Genomic DNA, 12,137 nt, shown 5'->3' with positions numbered 1-12,137 from the left:
TATATATATATATGCATACATGAATTCACAGGTCAGTTTATTAGGTACACCTTGCTTATACCCCTTTTTGCCTTCAAGATGTTCTTAATATTGGAAATGTCTCATTCCGTTACATCCCAAAAGACGCTGCATAGTGGACTCGTCTCAAACTGGTTTCATGAACATGATAATGTGAACTTTGTGTGTTGTCCTGTTGGAAGCAGCCATTAGAAGATAGGTACACTGTGGTCATAAAGGGACAGTGAGCAACAATACCCAGGTAGGCTGTGGTGTTTAAACTGTGCTGTGTTAGTACAGAGAGTGTACCAAGCAGCAGCAGCAGCCCGAGCAGTCAGTGCTGCAGACGAAATTGAGACTCAGAGCAGCCAATGGCTGTGCAAATTGCAGCCTCGGGTCCCTGTTGCCAACTTACAGGAGAGGCACCTGATCGTCTGCTGTAAGGATCCATGTGTTGTGCATTCAGAGATGTTTTTCTGCTTGGTTGTAATGAGTGGTTGTTTTTTCAGTTCCTGAAATGCTCAGACTATCCTGTGTGGCACCATAAACACACCACAGTCAAAGTCATTTAAATCACTTTTCTTCCTCATTCTGACGCTCGGTTTGAATTTCAGCCCTCACCACGTCTACATGTATAAATGCACTGAGTTGCTGCCATGTGCATTAAAATATAGTTGAACAGGTGTACCTAATGAAGTGGCCTGTAAGTGTATATACACACGCACACTCTGGTATGTATTTAGATTAAAGGAAAATGATCTGCAAGTGACTTTAATCAAATACCCTCAAAGAGAGTGGACTGTATGTTTACAGTGGAATCTATTTAAAGAGTTATGTAACTGAAATCTGAGCTCATCGCTGACTGCTCAGAGAACAAGGGGCTGTTGCAGCCTGAAAAACAAACCAGACTTGCCATCATCTTTCTGTGTACAAACTCCAGGCTAAATACAAAGAAAACTGAGACAAGCATGCTGCTCGCTGTAAGAGAATCTACCTGCAGTAAGAAGCTGCTTGGGAGCACAGAGAGTGCATCACATCCTTTTTCACTCTGTTGATGCTTGTTGTCCATTTCAGTAAATCCCACTTGTAACATCAGAGGAAAATTCATACACACACACAAAAGATAAAAACTTTTCATTCAGTTTTGAAGTAGTCTTCTGTCCCTTTCAAGTCCTATCTTTACACCATGGAGCAGTGATACACTTAAGGCTGAGGCATCTAGCCTTTACAGGAGTCTCCAGTTTCTCAGTGAGAGCTTGAGTGTTCATTCATTTTTAACTTAGGAAAATATACATTTCTGCACAAAAGTATGACAACTGAGTTAAGAATATAAGTAAAAAGGTGCACAGGGACAAAATGAGTCACAGCAGTGGGAGGATACAGCATGGGAGCATGACTTTTAGTCTGGCAAATTTCTTAACCTCAGTGAGTGTTTTCTCTGGCTTTTTACATGAGGGAGCGAGAAAAAAAAACAGCCAGCAGACCTCAGTATAATTTCTTCAGAAAAAAAACCCTAAAATGTTGACCTACCAGCTTTCATCCTCTTGTGTAATTTGACCCAGCTCAACAGTTTGGTAAGTGCAACCTGCCGGCATTTCCTCTCAAAAGGCTTTTTTTGTCAAGTCCATCTGCAGAGTCAGCTCCAGGGTATCTCTCTTGCTCTGTGCAATGAACCTTTTCCACTTCCTGTCACCCAACAAGAAACAGCTCATCATTAATTCAGCAAACAGGGAGGCAGGCTGTCAGGAGCCAGGCTTAACTAACAAAGGATGGGAATCAAGTAACAAAAAAATAATAATTTATATAATTCACAATTTATAAAACAGTTTATTATGATTATAATTTCAGCCAAATCTGGACTGACAAAGACTGGCCGAGTGAAACAGAACACCCTGATGACTTTACCTACTTATTACTTATTAACAGTGAGATAAAGTCTTTAAGTTCTCTGAAGCTGAGTTACTGTTTCGCAGTAAAAATGCAACCAGAACTAATTCACTGTGCACCACCAGTCTGAGGACCTGCAAGAACTAACTCAGCAGCTGCTTTCAATAACTTCGATTGCAATCAGTGGAAGCAGAATGTGAGAAGGTTTTGTGTCCCCTCTGGTACCTTTCCTGCCGCTGTGGCTTCACTCAGAGCATGAGTGATTATTTTGCTGGTCAGAAGCTTTAATCATTATTTTGCTGCAGGTAGAGTCTGTAGTTTAACTCACTCTCATGGCTCTTTCATTCAGGTAAATAAAAATGTAATTTTATTCTCGGTTCTTTTATATTTTTAGTATTTCAATTTTTATTTTTATTTCCAGGCTCTCCTGGCTTTGCACTCTGTTGTGGAGCTGCTTGTGCTTTCCTCCTCAAGAAGGTATGAATTCCAGTACTTTCATTTGTATAATTGACCACGAGTTTAATGCGATGTTTATTTCCTGATAGGTTACAGTACTGCACATGGCTACTATCTCTATGAGAGCCCCCAAACCTCTAGCACATTTCATTCTGGACAATCTTTGAATACAAACAATGAGAATGTTGGACGGCAAAGCTTTGTTTCCCGTCAGCCAGAAGCATTTATTGATGATAAAGGACAGGATGCTAACGCTGAGATGAAGCAAAGCCAGCCTGATAAATTTCACGGGGCCTCTTCTGCTCCTCTCATAGGGCAAAATGAGCAGTCTGGTTATCACCATCCCTTTGACTTGTTAGTGAGGGGACACACGCAGGAGCCTGTGAAGGGTGTCGCTTTCCCCACAATGAGTCATTTAAAGGAGTTTATAGAAAACATGAAGCGTTCCTTCTTAGTACCAGGAAGTGACTTGAGTAGACATTTTGAAACTGCACGGGAAAAAATGAAAACTCTCGGAACATCCATGGACTATGGACCAACTCCTGACAAAGGAGGTACTGCCTCTGGTGACAGCAGGATAAATAACGATCGGATTGAAGAAGGTGCCAACTACCAAACGCCAAATAAACGCCTCTCTTTCCCTGATCCTTTCGACTCCTCTGCAAGTCTCATTTCTTCCAGTGTTTATGACAACCAAAAATTTAGGCCGGGCACCACTTTCTACCCACACGATCATTTAGCAGCCACAGGTCTTGCTTCAAGAAATTTGGCGCACGGTTTTCCCTGGGGAAACAATGACTTATCTGTGAGTGTGGAGTCAGAACGACACAAACCACCAGAAAAAACACAATTTCCCTCCAGCTCCTTTCACAGGCACGGTTCTTCCTATAGTGAACATGTGACTGCACCCCCTGTGAACCCTGCAAACAGCCCATCTCAAGATTTCAGCCAGTATTCAAGTGAGACCTCAAATTTAACACCTTATTGGAAGGATATGCTAAAACCAGTACATGCCTCTTACAGTAGAGCTCCTTTAATGGGGTACTGGAGACCACCTGGTGGCTTTGAACTCACTAAAGACTTCCACAGAGTAAGTCAAACTGATGTCCCACCTGCAAAAAACCTACCATCTGCATATTCCTATGGCAAAAAGCATCCCCTTTCCATGCAGCATTATTGGCCCAAATACAAGACAAGAATAGGTGCTTCAGTCCAGCCGGGTAAACCCACTGACAGCAAAGAGTTAAGGACTGTAAAATATGCTTCCAACATTCACTGGCCTCCAAGTGGTTCTGTCTCTTTAAGCTTTAATGACCCGTTACCCCAATGGAGAAGAGGTCACATGGGTTATCAAAGCAGCCCACAATACCCGCAAATTCCTCATTATAAGCAAAAACAGATGGACAGAGCTCGCTGGATGTTTACCGCCAAACCCTTGAGTTTTGTTCCCGGATACCAGAAAGTCAGTGCTGTTCCCTTCGTCCTAAATGCCGGTGCAAAACATGAGAATTCAAACCTCTACAATCAAGAACTCTTTTCTGCCTTTCAGAAACCACATTACAATAGATTGAGAAATCCACCCCAGAGTGGGCTTACATCTTATGGAGTAAGAAACACACTGGGCTCATTCTCTAAACCACAAAGGCAAACTGTGAGGTCTGAACGTTTACGGCCTTTCATGCAATCAAACAGGCACATGCCTCGAGTCAGTGTGAGTCGACGGCCCAGACACTTGGCCAACTGGCCTTCTGAACAGCAGCCTAAGCCTACAGGTTTGATGCCTAAGTGTGTGATTAAGAGGAACACAAAAAGCCTTCTTCCTCAAGAGTCCCGTAATACATCTCCATCATCGCCATACGTTAAATCCAAAAACCGCTTCACACGGGCCGTAGCATATCTGTCAAAGGTCTGTTTCACATCTCGTACGGTGCAAGGGAAGAGTAATAACAATCAGTGGAGACTGGTCAGAAGATGGCATGAATGAAAGGACACGATAACTCAATGTGCAAGACCGGGAAGAATGATGAACACATTTTTGAAGGTATGAAAACAAAGATGTTGTAGTGTTTTTGTCTGTGAACACATCTGCTGTCCTGGAAATCTGTCCTTTAAATAGAAAACAAAGCATCGCATTACTAAGTAAATACTAAAACTGAGCACTGAAACTGGACTGACCTTATTCAACTTTAAAACATCTGTATCAGTCTTGTATGGAAGTGTAATGCATTCAGTAGGCAGTTTCTCCAGTGTTTCTGATTTTTTTTTTTTAAACATTAATTTTATTTATATAGCACCACAACAACAGTTGCCTTGAAGTGATTTACACTGTAACATTAAGACCCTGCAATAATACAGAGAAAACCCAAACAATCAGACGACCACATTTTGAGCGAGGGTTTGGAGACAGTGGGAAGGAAAAACTCCCTTTAAATAGGAAGAAACCTCCAGCAGAACCGGTTTCAGGGAGGGGTGGCCATCTGCTCCAACTGGGTGTGAGAGAGGGAAGACGGGACAAAAGACACGCTGTGGGAGACTGTCAGAGATGGATAAATAATAATTAAATGCAAAATGGTCTATAAACACAGCGAGTGAAGAAGTGCATCATGGGAAGCCCCCAGCAGCCTAGGCCTGTTGCAGTGCAACTAAGGGAGGATTCAGAGTCACCCGATCAGGCCCTAACTATATGCTTTATGAAAAAGGAAAGTCTTAATCCGAATCTTAACAGTAGACAGCGTGTCTGTCTCTTGAATACAAACTGAGAGCTGGCTCCACAGATGAGGGAGCTTTTTATTTACCTGAAGGTTTGATTTCATAAGCATATTGACCTATAATACTAAAACTACTGTTGCAGACTTTCTCCTGGATATTGCAAAGTTTCTCCAGGATCATGCGAGCTGCTACAGCTTCAGAATATAAGACGTTGCATCTAAAAAGCATTAAAGTAGTGCAGGTGACTCTGATAATGAAATCAAGCTTTTAGGTCCACAGAAGCTCTTTTTAGTTTTGTTTTTTTTGTTTTTTTCCCCTTCCAATGTCTGGATTTTATTTGCGGGTAACATTACTGACAAGTGGTCTATGTAAATAGAAGTATTCGTAATCTTAATGGCCATTCTTTAACACCTAAAAACTTATAGATTTATTGTAATAGGATTGGTCTTCAGCTGCAAATCAATTTCCTGTTCTTCTACCTACATCGACTATTTATGTAAGAACCTGAAAGTGTTGCAATTTTGACTTGTCTTGATTGCCACATTTGATGGTAGTCTTTATTATACATCTTCAGTGTAAGGATAAAAACAGTTTGCTGGATATATTAGCAGTCCAGAATAAATTCTACAGTCTATATCCATTTAACTTTGTGGACAGAAAAGCAGCTGTAACTGTCTAATAGGTCATCTGCATTTGTTTTAGAGTTGACATCATGTTGGACATGACATAAATATTGGTGTGAAGATCAGTCTGAATTGACTTTATGGTTCTAAAACAGGATTAAATATTTAAAATGAGTTTTTAAATCCAGGCTGTAGGTCTGATTATATTCTGTTTGTAATTTATACTGCAATAGGTTCAGTCAGACATCATGTTTAAACAAAAAATTAATTTCTGAAATGTGTAAATTGAGATTGTTTTCGAAAACAATCAAGGTAATCCGATTTACAGGAGAACTACAGTTTTTGTTTGTGTGTGGGGTTTTTTTTTTTTTTTTTCTTAAGTTCAGATTTGTTTCACATCCGGCTGCAAGTAAATAACGAAAACTAAAATGTGGTAGGATTCATGCTTTATGAATGGATGGTGCTGACTGTTTTTCTTTTTTGTTGTTGTGTTTTTTGTTGTTGTTTTTTAAAGAGAAGTCTCCCTCTACATTAAGATGCATTCACTCAGTCCAGTGAATACATGGAGGCTCTGCTCTTTGCCTGTTGCCATGGTGAATCCTGGTACTAGAGCTCTGCTGATGGCTATTTTTCACTGCTTATGCACAGGCTTAACTTGAGCTGAACATATTCAGCTGATTGAACTTTCTAGAACTACAAGCAGCAGCTCAGCATTAATCAAGTTGGAGTTTGTTGAACCTGCTTCTAAAACAGATCCCATTAAGGCTGTAGCTGAAGTCTTGCTTTTGAAAGTCACTTTAATGGTAACTTAAGCATCAAGTCAACCTAATTAAAGCCACTTGAAAAGAACATTGGTGGGGAATGCAAACAAGCAAAGCATGAGTCATTGTTTGCATGTGCTTGAAACATGTTGAAGTGTGGGTGAAAGGGGGGGCAGGGGGATATGAACGTGATCTTCTCTGGACCTCTTCTGGTGGCCTAACATGTCTTCAGGGGTTAGGAGTAAGGGCTAAAATTAAGAGAAAGTGAGCCACCGTGTGTTCGTTTCAAGAAAAGCCGGGGGTCTACGTGCCAGTGCACAGACTGGAAATGATCAACTGTACTGATTCAACATGACATACATGAAGCTGTCATTAAAGCCCGTAAAAGTAAAATAAATTGGGATCTCATCTTTTACATTCAGCGGGGGGTTGGTGGGGTGATATGCCCAACGTTTATCATTGGCAGTGAAAGGATGGCTTCCTTTTGAAAGTAAAATGATCAAAATGCATCAGTTTTCTTCACCAGCATATGTTTGCCATCTGACACAAAGGAAAATCTTGAAAAGCCCCAGTCTCTGAAATTCTAAAGTCATAAATATGAAGGACGATAAGCTAGTAGAATTATTTCACTTTATAAAGATGGATTATATGCATATGCGACAATGACTTTGATAAATTCGTTGGTGGGTAATTCTAATTTCCGAAACTCAAATGAGATATTTCAGATTAAAATGACTAATAGACCAGCAAGTAAAAAGCAAAACTGATACAAGTAGAGAGCTTCTTACAAAATCAACATTGAATCTTAGATGTGATGTGCTCTTTGCACAAACGTTATACATTTTAAGGTAATGTTATTTATTTATTTTTTTGTATAATTCTGATTTTTCCCCCCCTTTGGAAATCTTATCTGAGGAAAAGCTACACTGGTGCTCCTCTTTTTTTTTTATTTATTTTTTTTTTTATGTCTTTCACTTTACGACTTTTAAGTGTATAATCTCGTTTGACGATCCACCGTTGCCAGGTAACGGATCAAGTAAACCTTAAGTCCGGTTAAATGTTGGACAACTAGTGAGCAGCAGAAGTTTTTAACGGTAATATGCAGAATCGGATGCGATCTGTTTGCTCGCGGTTTTTCAGTTTCTTTCTGGTTATTTTAAAAGCTTCATAAAAACGCTATGTTCAGACAAATTATACCACACTCTTTAATGAGATACAAAGCCATATCAGTCACGCAGCGAAAGATTTGTTTGGCCACCCCAAGCTGGCCTCAATATCGACTCGGATAATTGTTGACAACTGTGGCTTGTCGGCAAACTTCTCCACTTTTTAGAATAATGAATCTGTTGAAACGGATTTGCGTTGCCTTCGTTGTGGTTTCGATGGAGTGTCATTAGTTTTAGCTAACTAAAAAACTCGACTTGTTCGCAAGTAAGGTAAATGATTTATCCATAACGTGTAGCTTAACGCTAGCCAGCTAGCAGAGCTTAGCTAAAGACATAGCAGCTAGCAGCATGGGCGATATAACTCCCAGGTTCGGCAACATGAAGGCTTTGTTAGGATTAGTTGCCGGAGCTGGAGCCTCTTATGGCATATACAAACTTATTAGTTTCAAGAGGAACAAGAAAAATGCCACAGGTGAGAATCCTGGGGTTAAAGGCAGTCAGCAAAGTGAAGTGAAGATACAACCGGGGAGTCTGCTGGCCAGAGTGTCCGGACTGGATGTTATCTGTCCCCGACCAGCAGATACGGCATCAGGTAAGGACCCCAGAGCCCTTAAAGACTGGACTGTAATCCCAGCTGCTATTTAAATCTGAATATTCCAGAAAAATCTTCAAATATTTTTGTTCGCTGTTAACTTGTGAATATTTCATCATCTACGGACTTGGATAATAATTAAAAATAAGCTTTTGAATCAAATGAAAAAGAAAAGGGTTACAACTGATCCATAATCTCATCTTTATGTTATGCTTTATAGGGGACATCATCCACCAGTCCCCTGACAACCTGGAGCCACAGCACTTGAAAATGCTCCTGTCCTGTTTGCAGACCAGCAATAATCCCTCCGACAGGTGTCGGATTCTTCTTACATTAGGAAACAGTGCTGCCTTCACTGTGAATCAGGTACAGTAAATTTACTGTATCCGAAATGTATAGATTGGAGCAGTTATTGGTTGACTTTAATGTTCTTTTCTTCTCTGTTAATCCCTCAGAATCTAATACGGGAATTTGACGGGATTCATATCATAGCTGGGTTCCTTTCTGATCCTGCGCCTGAAGTTAGGGTGCAGACTCTGAATGCTTTAAATAACCTCTGTATGAACATCCAGAACCAGGAACAAATAAAGGTATGTTTGTTGTATATTCATTTCCTCTTAAGATGTGTTTTTTTCCATGCATGCATGTGAATGAAAGAGAGAGACCGGTGAAAGGATGAAGATGCAGGGAGCAGAGGTAGTGAATGTGGATGTGTTTAAATACCGGGGTCAAACATCAAACGCAAAGGACAGCACACAAGTGAGGTGAGTAATGAGAACAGGCAGTCACACTGGTTGGAAGTGACCAGGATGGACAGAATTAAATGCATCACAGGGACAGCTCAGGTTGAGCAGTTACAAAGTTAGAGAGATGAGGCTGAGATGGTTTGTCTATAGTTTGTTTATAAAAAAAATGATTTAAAAAGATAAGCAAGTCATTAAAGGTGGGATGTTATAGGTACATTGTGATCATCAAACTAGGTAACAATTTTACAGTCTTCTTTTATCCACTCTTGAGCCAGTGCAAATTGCCCATTCAGTATCTCTTCTGCTTACCTTCGATTGTAACAAGTGGTTATTTGAGGTACTGGTTTCTTATCTGACCATTCTCCTTTGACATCAGCAAGGCATATTTGCCCAAAGAAGTGCTGCTGAGTGGATATTTTATCTTCTTTGGACTATTCTTTATAAGCCCTAGAAATGATTTGTCTGCGGAAAATCCCAGTAAATCAACAGTTTCTGACATACTCAGACATTCCCTCTGGTATTAACATCCATTTCGCATTCAAAGTCACTTGGTCTCTTAAATAACATATTGTTACAATGGTGGATGCTAGAATTAAACATACTGGTAGTCAGAATTTCAAATAATGTGGTCAGAGTATGTAGCAGGTAATCGTTGTGAGCCAAAGATTTAGGTTTCAGGTAGCTTTAAAGGCTCCAGACATTTTTTTTTCTCCTACTCTTGGATCGATTTCAAAGAGTAGGGGATTTTTTACTTTTTGAGAGAGAGCTACCTTAAGCACACAGCTCTGATTGTGAACACAGAAGCCCCACACAACTGCTGCCCTAACAGACTTGTGTGGGGCTGCTCCAGTCTGCATACCACAGCATCCTTGGGCAAGATGCTGATCCCTGAGTTGCTCAATCATCAACACTTATAGCTCTCTTCCACTAGTACCTCCGCAGCTTGGCTTGGTTAAACTCAGTGCAGTTTTTAAGGTTTTTCATTAGGTGATAGCACATGGTACCAGGTACTTTGTTAGCATCTGCTCAGCTGAAGTTCCAAGTCAGCTCAGTCAGTCTGAAAATGTGGCGTCAAAAGACTGAATGCCACCGATTGGCCAGTCATTGGCATCATTCAACGAGTCATGAGAGTGACTCCTTCAAAAATATCGAAACCACGATTTTTATAGCTTGGCAACAAGAGTTTTAAAAATCTCTTTCATTGTTGTGTTGTTTGTGTCGCATACAAAACGTGTCACAACTTTTGGCCGTGATGCTGTACATAAGCAGTACTCAATTGTAATGGAAAATAGCCGAGCAGAGTAGGTACAAGTGAATAAGAGGCTTTTGATGTAGAAAAGAGTGTCTGTGAATGAGACATGTTGTTTAAAGTGCTTCGAATGTTCATGTAGAGTAGAAAGGCATTATTACTACACTCTGTTTAACATCTACAAGGTATTGTTTTCATTTTGCTTCATTTAGTCATTATTCTCAGTAGCTGTTGGCAGACAGCTCTCTTGTTTACATTTGTTTATATAGCTGTGAGTTTTTTGAAGATGCATTTTACTGAAAACGTCATCCTGTCTGTCAGGTTTATGTTCCACAAGTGCTGGAACTCATTGAGATGTCACCAGTGAACTCGGACCTTCAGCTCGGTGCTCTGCGGCTGCTCACAAACCTTTCAGTAACAGACAAACATCAACACTTGCTGAAGGAATCCGTTACTCTTTTACTGTCCTTGCTGGTCGTGAGCAATGAAGCCTTACAGGTTTGCAAGTTTAGGGCGTGAAGTCTTTCACTTCCCATAAGCAGATTGTTAAAAGCTATAAGGATGAAATAATCTTTAAATCTTAACATGAATGTGTGCCATATGTAAAAGCTGCTCTGGTTGTTTCAGGTTCAGACTCTGAAAGTCCTCGTGAATTTGTCATCGAACCCAGATATGATGGATGACATCGTTCAAGCTCAGGTGAGACCAAAAGGAAATTAAAATCCAGCCTTTATCTGACCGTCTTCATGAAAAGGTTTGCATGTTTTTGTCATACACAGGGACTGTGCAGGGACTGTGCAGCTTAGTCTTAAGAGGCCATCAGAAGAAACAGAATTGCAGTTAGCAGACTTATTAGAAATTTTTCTTTGCTTTCTTACCCCAGGCGCCAGCTTCCGTGGTGCTGCTATTTGATGAACGAACAGCTCCTGCAGTGCTTCTCCGTCTGCTGACCTTTGCAGGGAACCTGAAGGCCTGGAGGCCATCAGCCCAAGTGGCTGATGAACTGAGGCGCAAACAAGATTGCCTCTTCCGGGTCATGCTAGACGAATCCTCCCAGCTACACGGCAGATTGGTTCAGCTGCTTTCGCACCCGGATGGAGAGATCCAGGCCCAGGTCGCCCGTATCTTGACGTAGACCTCCTTCCCTGCATCCCATTATGCTTCCAAAACCACCAACCATCACATCACCATCGCATTTCCCCTCTTAACTTGTATGTAAGTTGCCATTAATCTTGTAGAAGAGTAGGCTATGTGTAGCCTAAAGCTTGATTTGGAGATCTCTGGGAAATCTGTCCCCCAACTTGCGTAGCAGCGTCGACATGTAAAAAGGATTAAAACGGGGCTCCAGTTATGACGTAGATCGGACGCAGAAGTATAATTCATGTGTACGTGTGGATGCACTGCTTGCACTCCTTCCATATCTGCAGCGTTCCTTGAATCTGTATTTTCAAACACAGCTACATAATTTGTTCTACTTCACTGGCCACTCTTCCCTCATTCTAGCGTCTAACACCACAATTAACTGATGGGCAATAAGGGAGCAGGAAGCAGGAGGAACCCTTTTATTCAGTGGAGTGCAAACAGGCCACCTCTTCCTGTTTTTCCTGCTGCCAGAGACTGTTTTCCTTCTAAAATATCCACAGTGCCCTTTTTTTTCTTCTGAGAACTTTCCCCTAAGAATAAAAAAAGCAAACAAAAATAATCTCTGAAGCTACTTTCCAGGTGAAAATTCTTAATCCAACTCCACTGCCAAAAGTTTTCTAGAGAACGTTTTAGTATGACCTACAGCATGAACCTGTGCACTGCACCCCCACCCCCTCCCACCGTGGTTCAGAGAGACTTTTAGCTGTGTTTTTAGTTTAAGAAGCAGGGTGTTGTGATTCTTAGACGGGCCAAAGTGAATTTAACTTAGAGGGGTTCAGTGTATCAAGATGAGACACTGACCCGCCAG

General features: G+C 41.0%; 2 protein-coding genes across 3 annotated transcripts; both read left to right on the top strand.

Annotated features, from left to right (window-relative positions):
* Positions 1 to 2,036: 2,036 nt before the first annotated feature.
* Positions 2,037 to 6,584, top strand: LOC102212463 (uncharacterized). 2 transcript variants are annotated; one of them, XR_001290532.1, is made up of 4 exons: positions 2,037 to 2,233; positions 2,306 to 2,361; positions 2,430 to 4,381; positions 6,187 to 6,584. XR_001290532.1 is itself a non-coding variant. In XM_005745945.2 (3 exons), the coding sequence occupies exons 1-3, from the start codon at positions 2,217 to 2,219 to the stop codon at positions 4,322 to 4,324; spliced, it is 1,968 nt and encodes a 655-aa protein (XP_005746002.2). In that variant the 5' UTR covers positions 2,037 to 2,216; the 3' UTR covers positions 4,325 to 4,505. The 2 variants fall into 2 exon arrangements, 1 of the variants encoding a protein (XP_005746002.2); XM_005745945.2 differs by lacking the exon at positions 6,187 to 6,584 and having other exon boundaries at positions 2,430 to 4,505.
* An 889-nt stretch (positions 6,585 to 7,473) lies between these two features.
* On the top strand, positions 7,474 to 11,826 carry armc10 (armadillo repeat containing 10). Its single transcript, XM_005745944.2, has 6 exons — positions 7,474 to 8,191; positions 8,412 to 8,557; positions 8,647 to 8,781; positions 10,508 to 10,684; positions 10,814 to 10,885; positions 11,070 to 11,826. Exons 1-6 carry the CDS (start codon positions 7,948 to 7,950, stop codon positions 11,319 to 11,321), a joined length of 1,026 nt encoding a protein of 341 aa, XP_005746001.1. The 5' UTR covers positions 7,474 to 7,947; the 3' UTR covers positions 11,322 to 11,826.
* Positions 11,827 to 12,137: the final 311 nt, after the last annotated feature.

This window comes from Pundamilia nyererei, unplaced genomic scaffold (assembly GCF_000239375.1).
Source record: "Pundamilia nyererei isolate P.nyererei 1_Seehausen unplaced genomic scaffold, PunNye1.0 scaffold00170, whole genome shotgun sequence".
Lineage (NCBI taxonomy): Eukaryota > Metazoa > Chordata > Actinopteri > Cichliformes > Cichlidae > Pundamilia > Pundamilia nyererei.
The sequence above is the reverse complement of the archived record's forward strand: the minus strand, read 5'-3'. Positions and strand labels throughout refer to the sequence as shown.

Excerpts from the sequence above, each read along its gene's own strand:
- LOC102212463 (XM_005745945.2), top strand. Across the intron at positions 2,362-2,429 it reads GTGCTTTCCTCCTCAAGAAG|GTTACAGTACTGCACATGGC; the intron begins GTATGAATTCCA and ends ATTTCCTGATAG.
- armc10 (XM_005745944.2), top strand. The coding sequence starts at position 7,948 with ATGGGCGATATAACTCCCAGGTTCGGCAACATGAAGGCTTTGTTAGGA. Across the intron at positions 8,192-8,411 it reads ACCAGCAGATACGGCATCAG|GGGACATCATCCACCAGTCC; the intron begins GTAAGGACCCCA and ends TATGCTTTATAG. Across the intron at positions 10,886-11,069 it reads ATGACATCGTTCAAGCTCAG|GCGCCAGCTTCCGTGGTGCT; the intron begins GTGAGACCAAAA and ends TTCTTACCCCAG.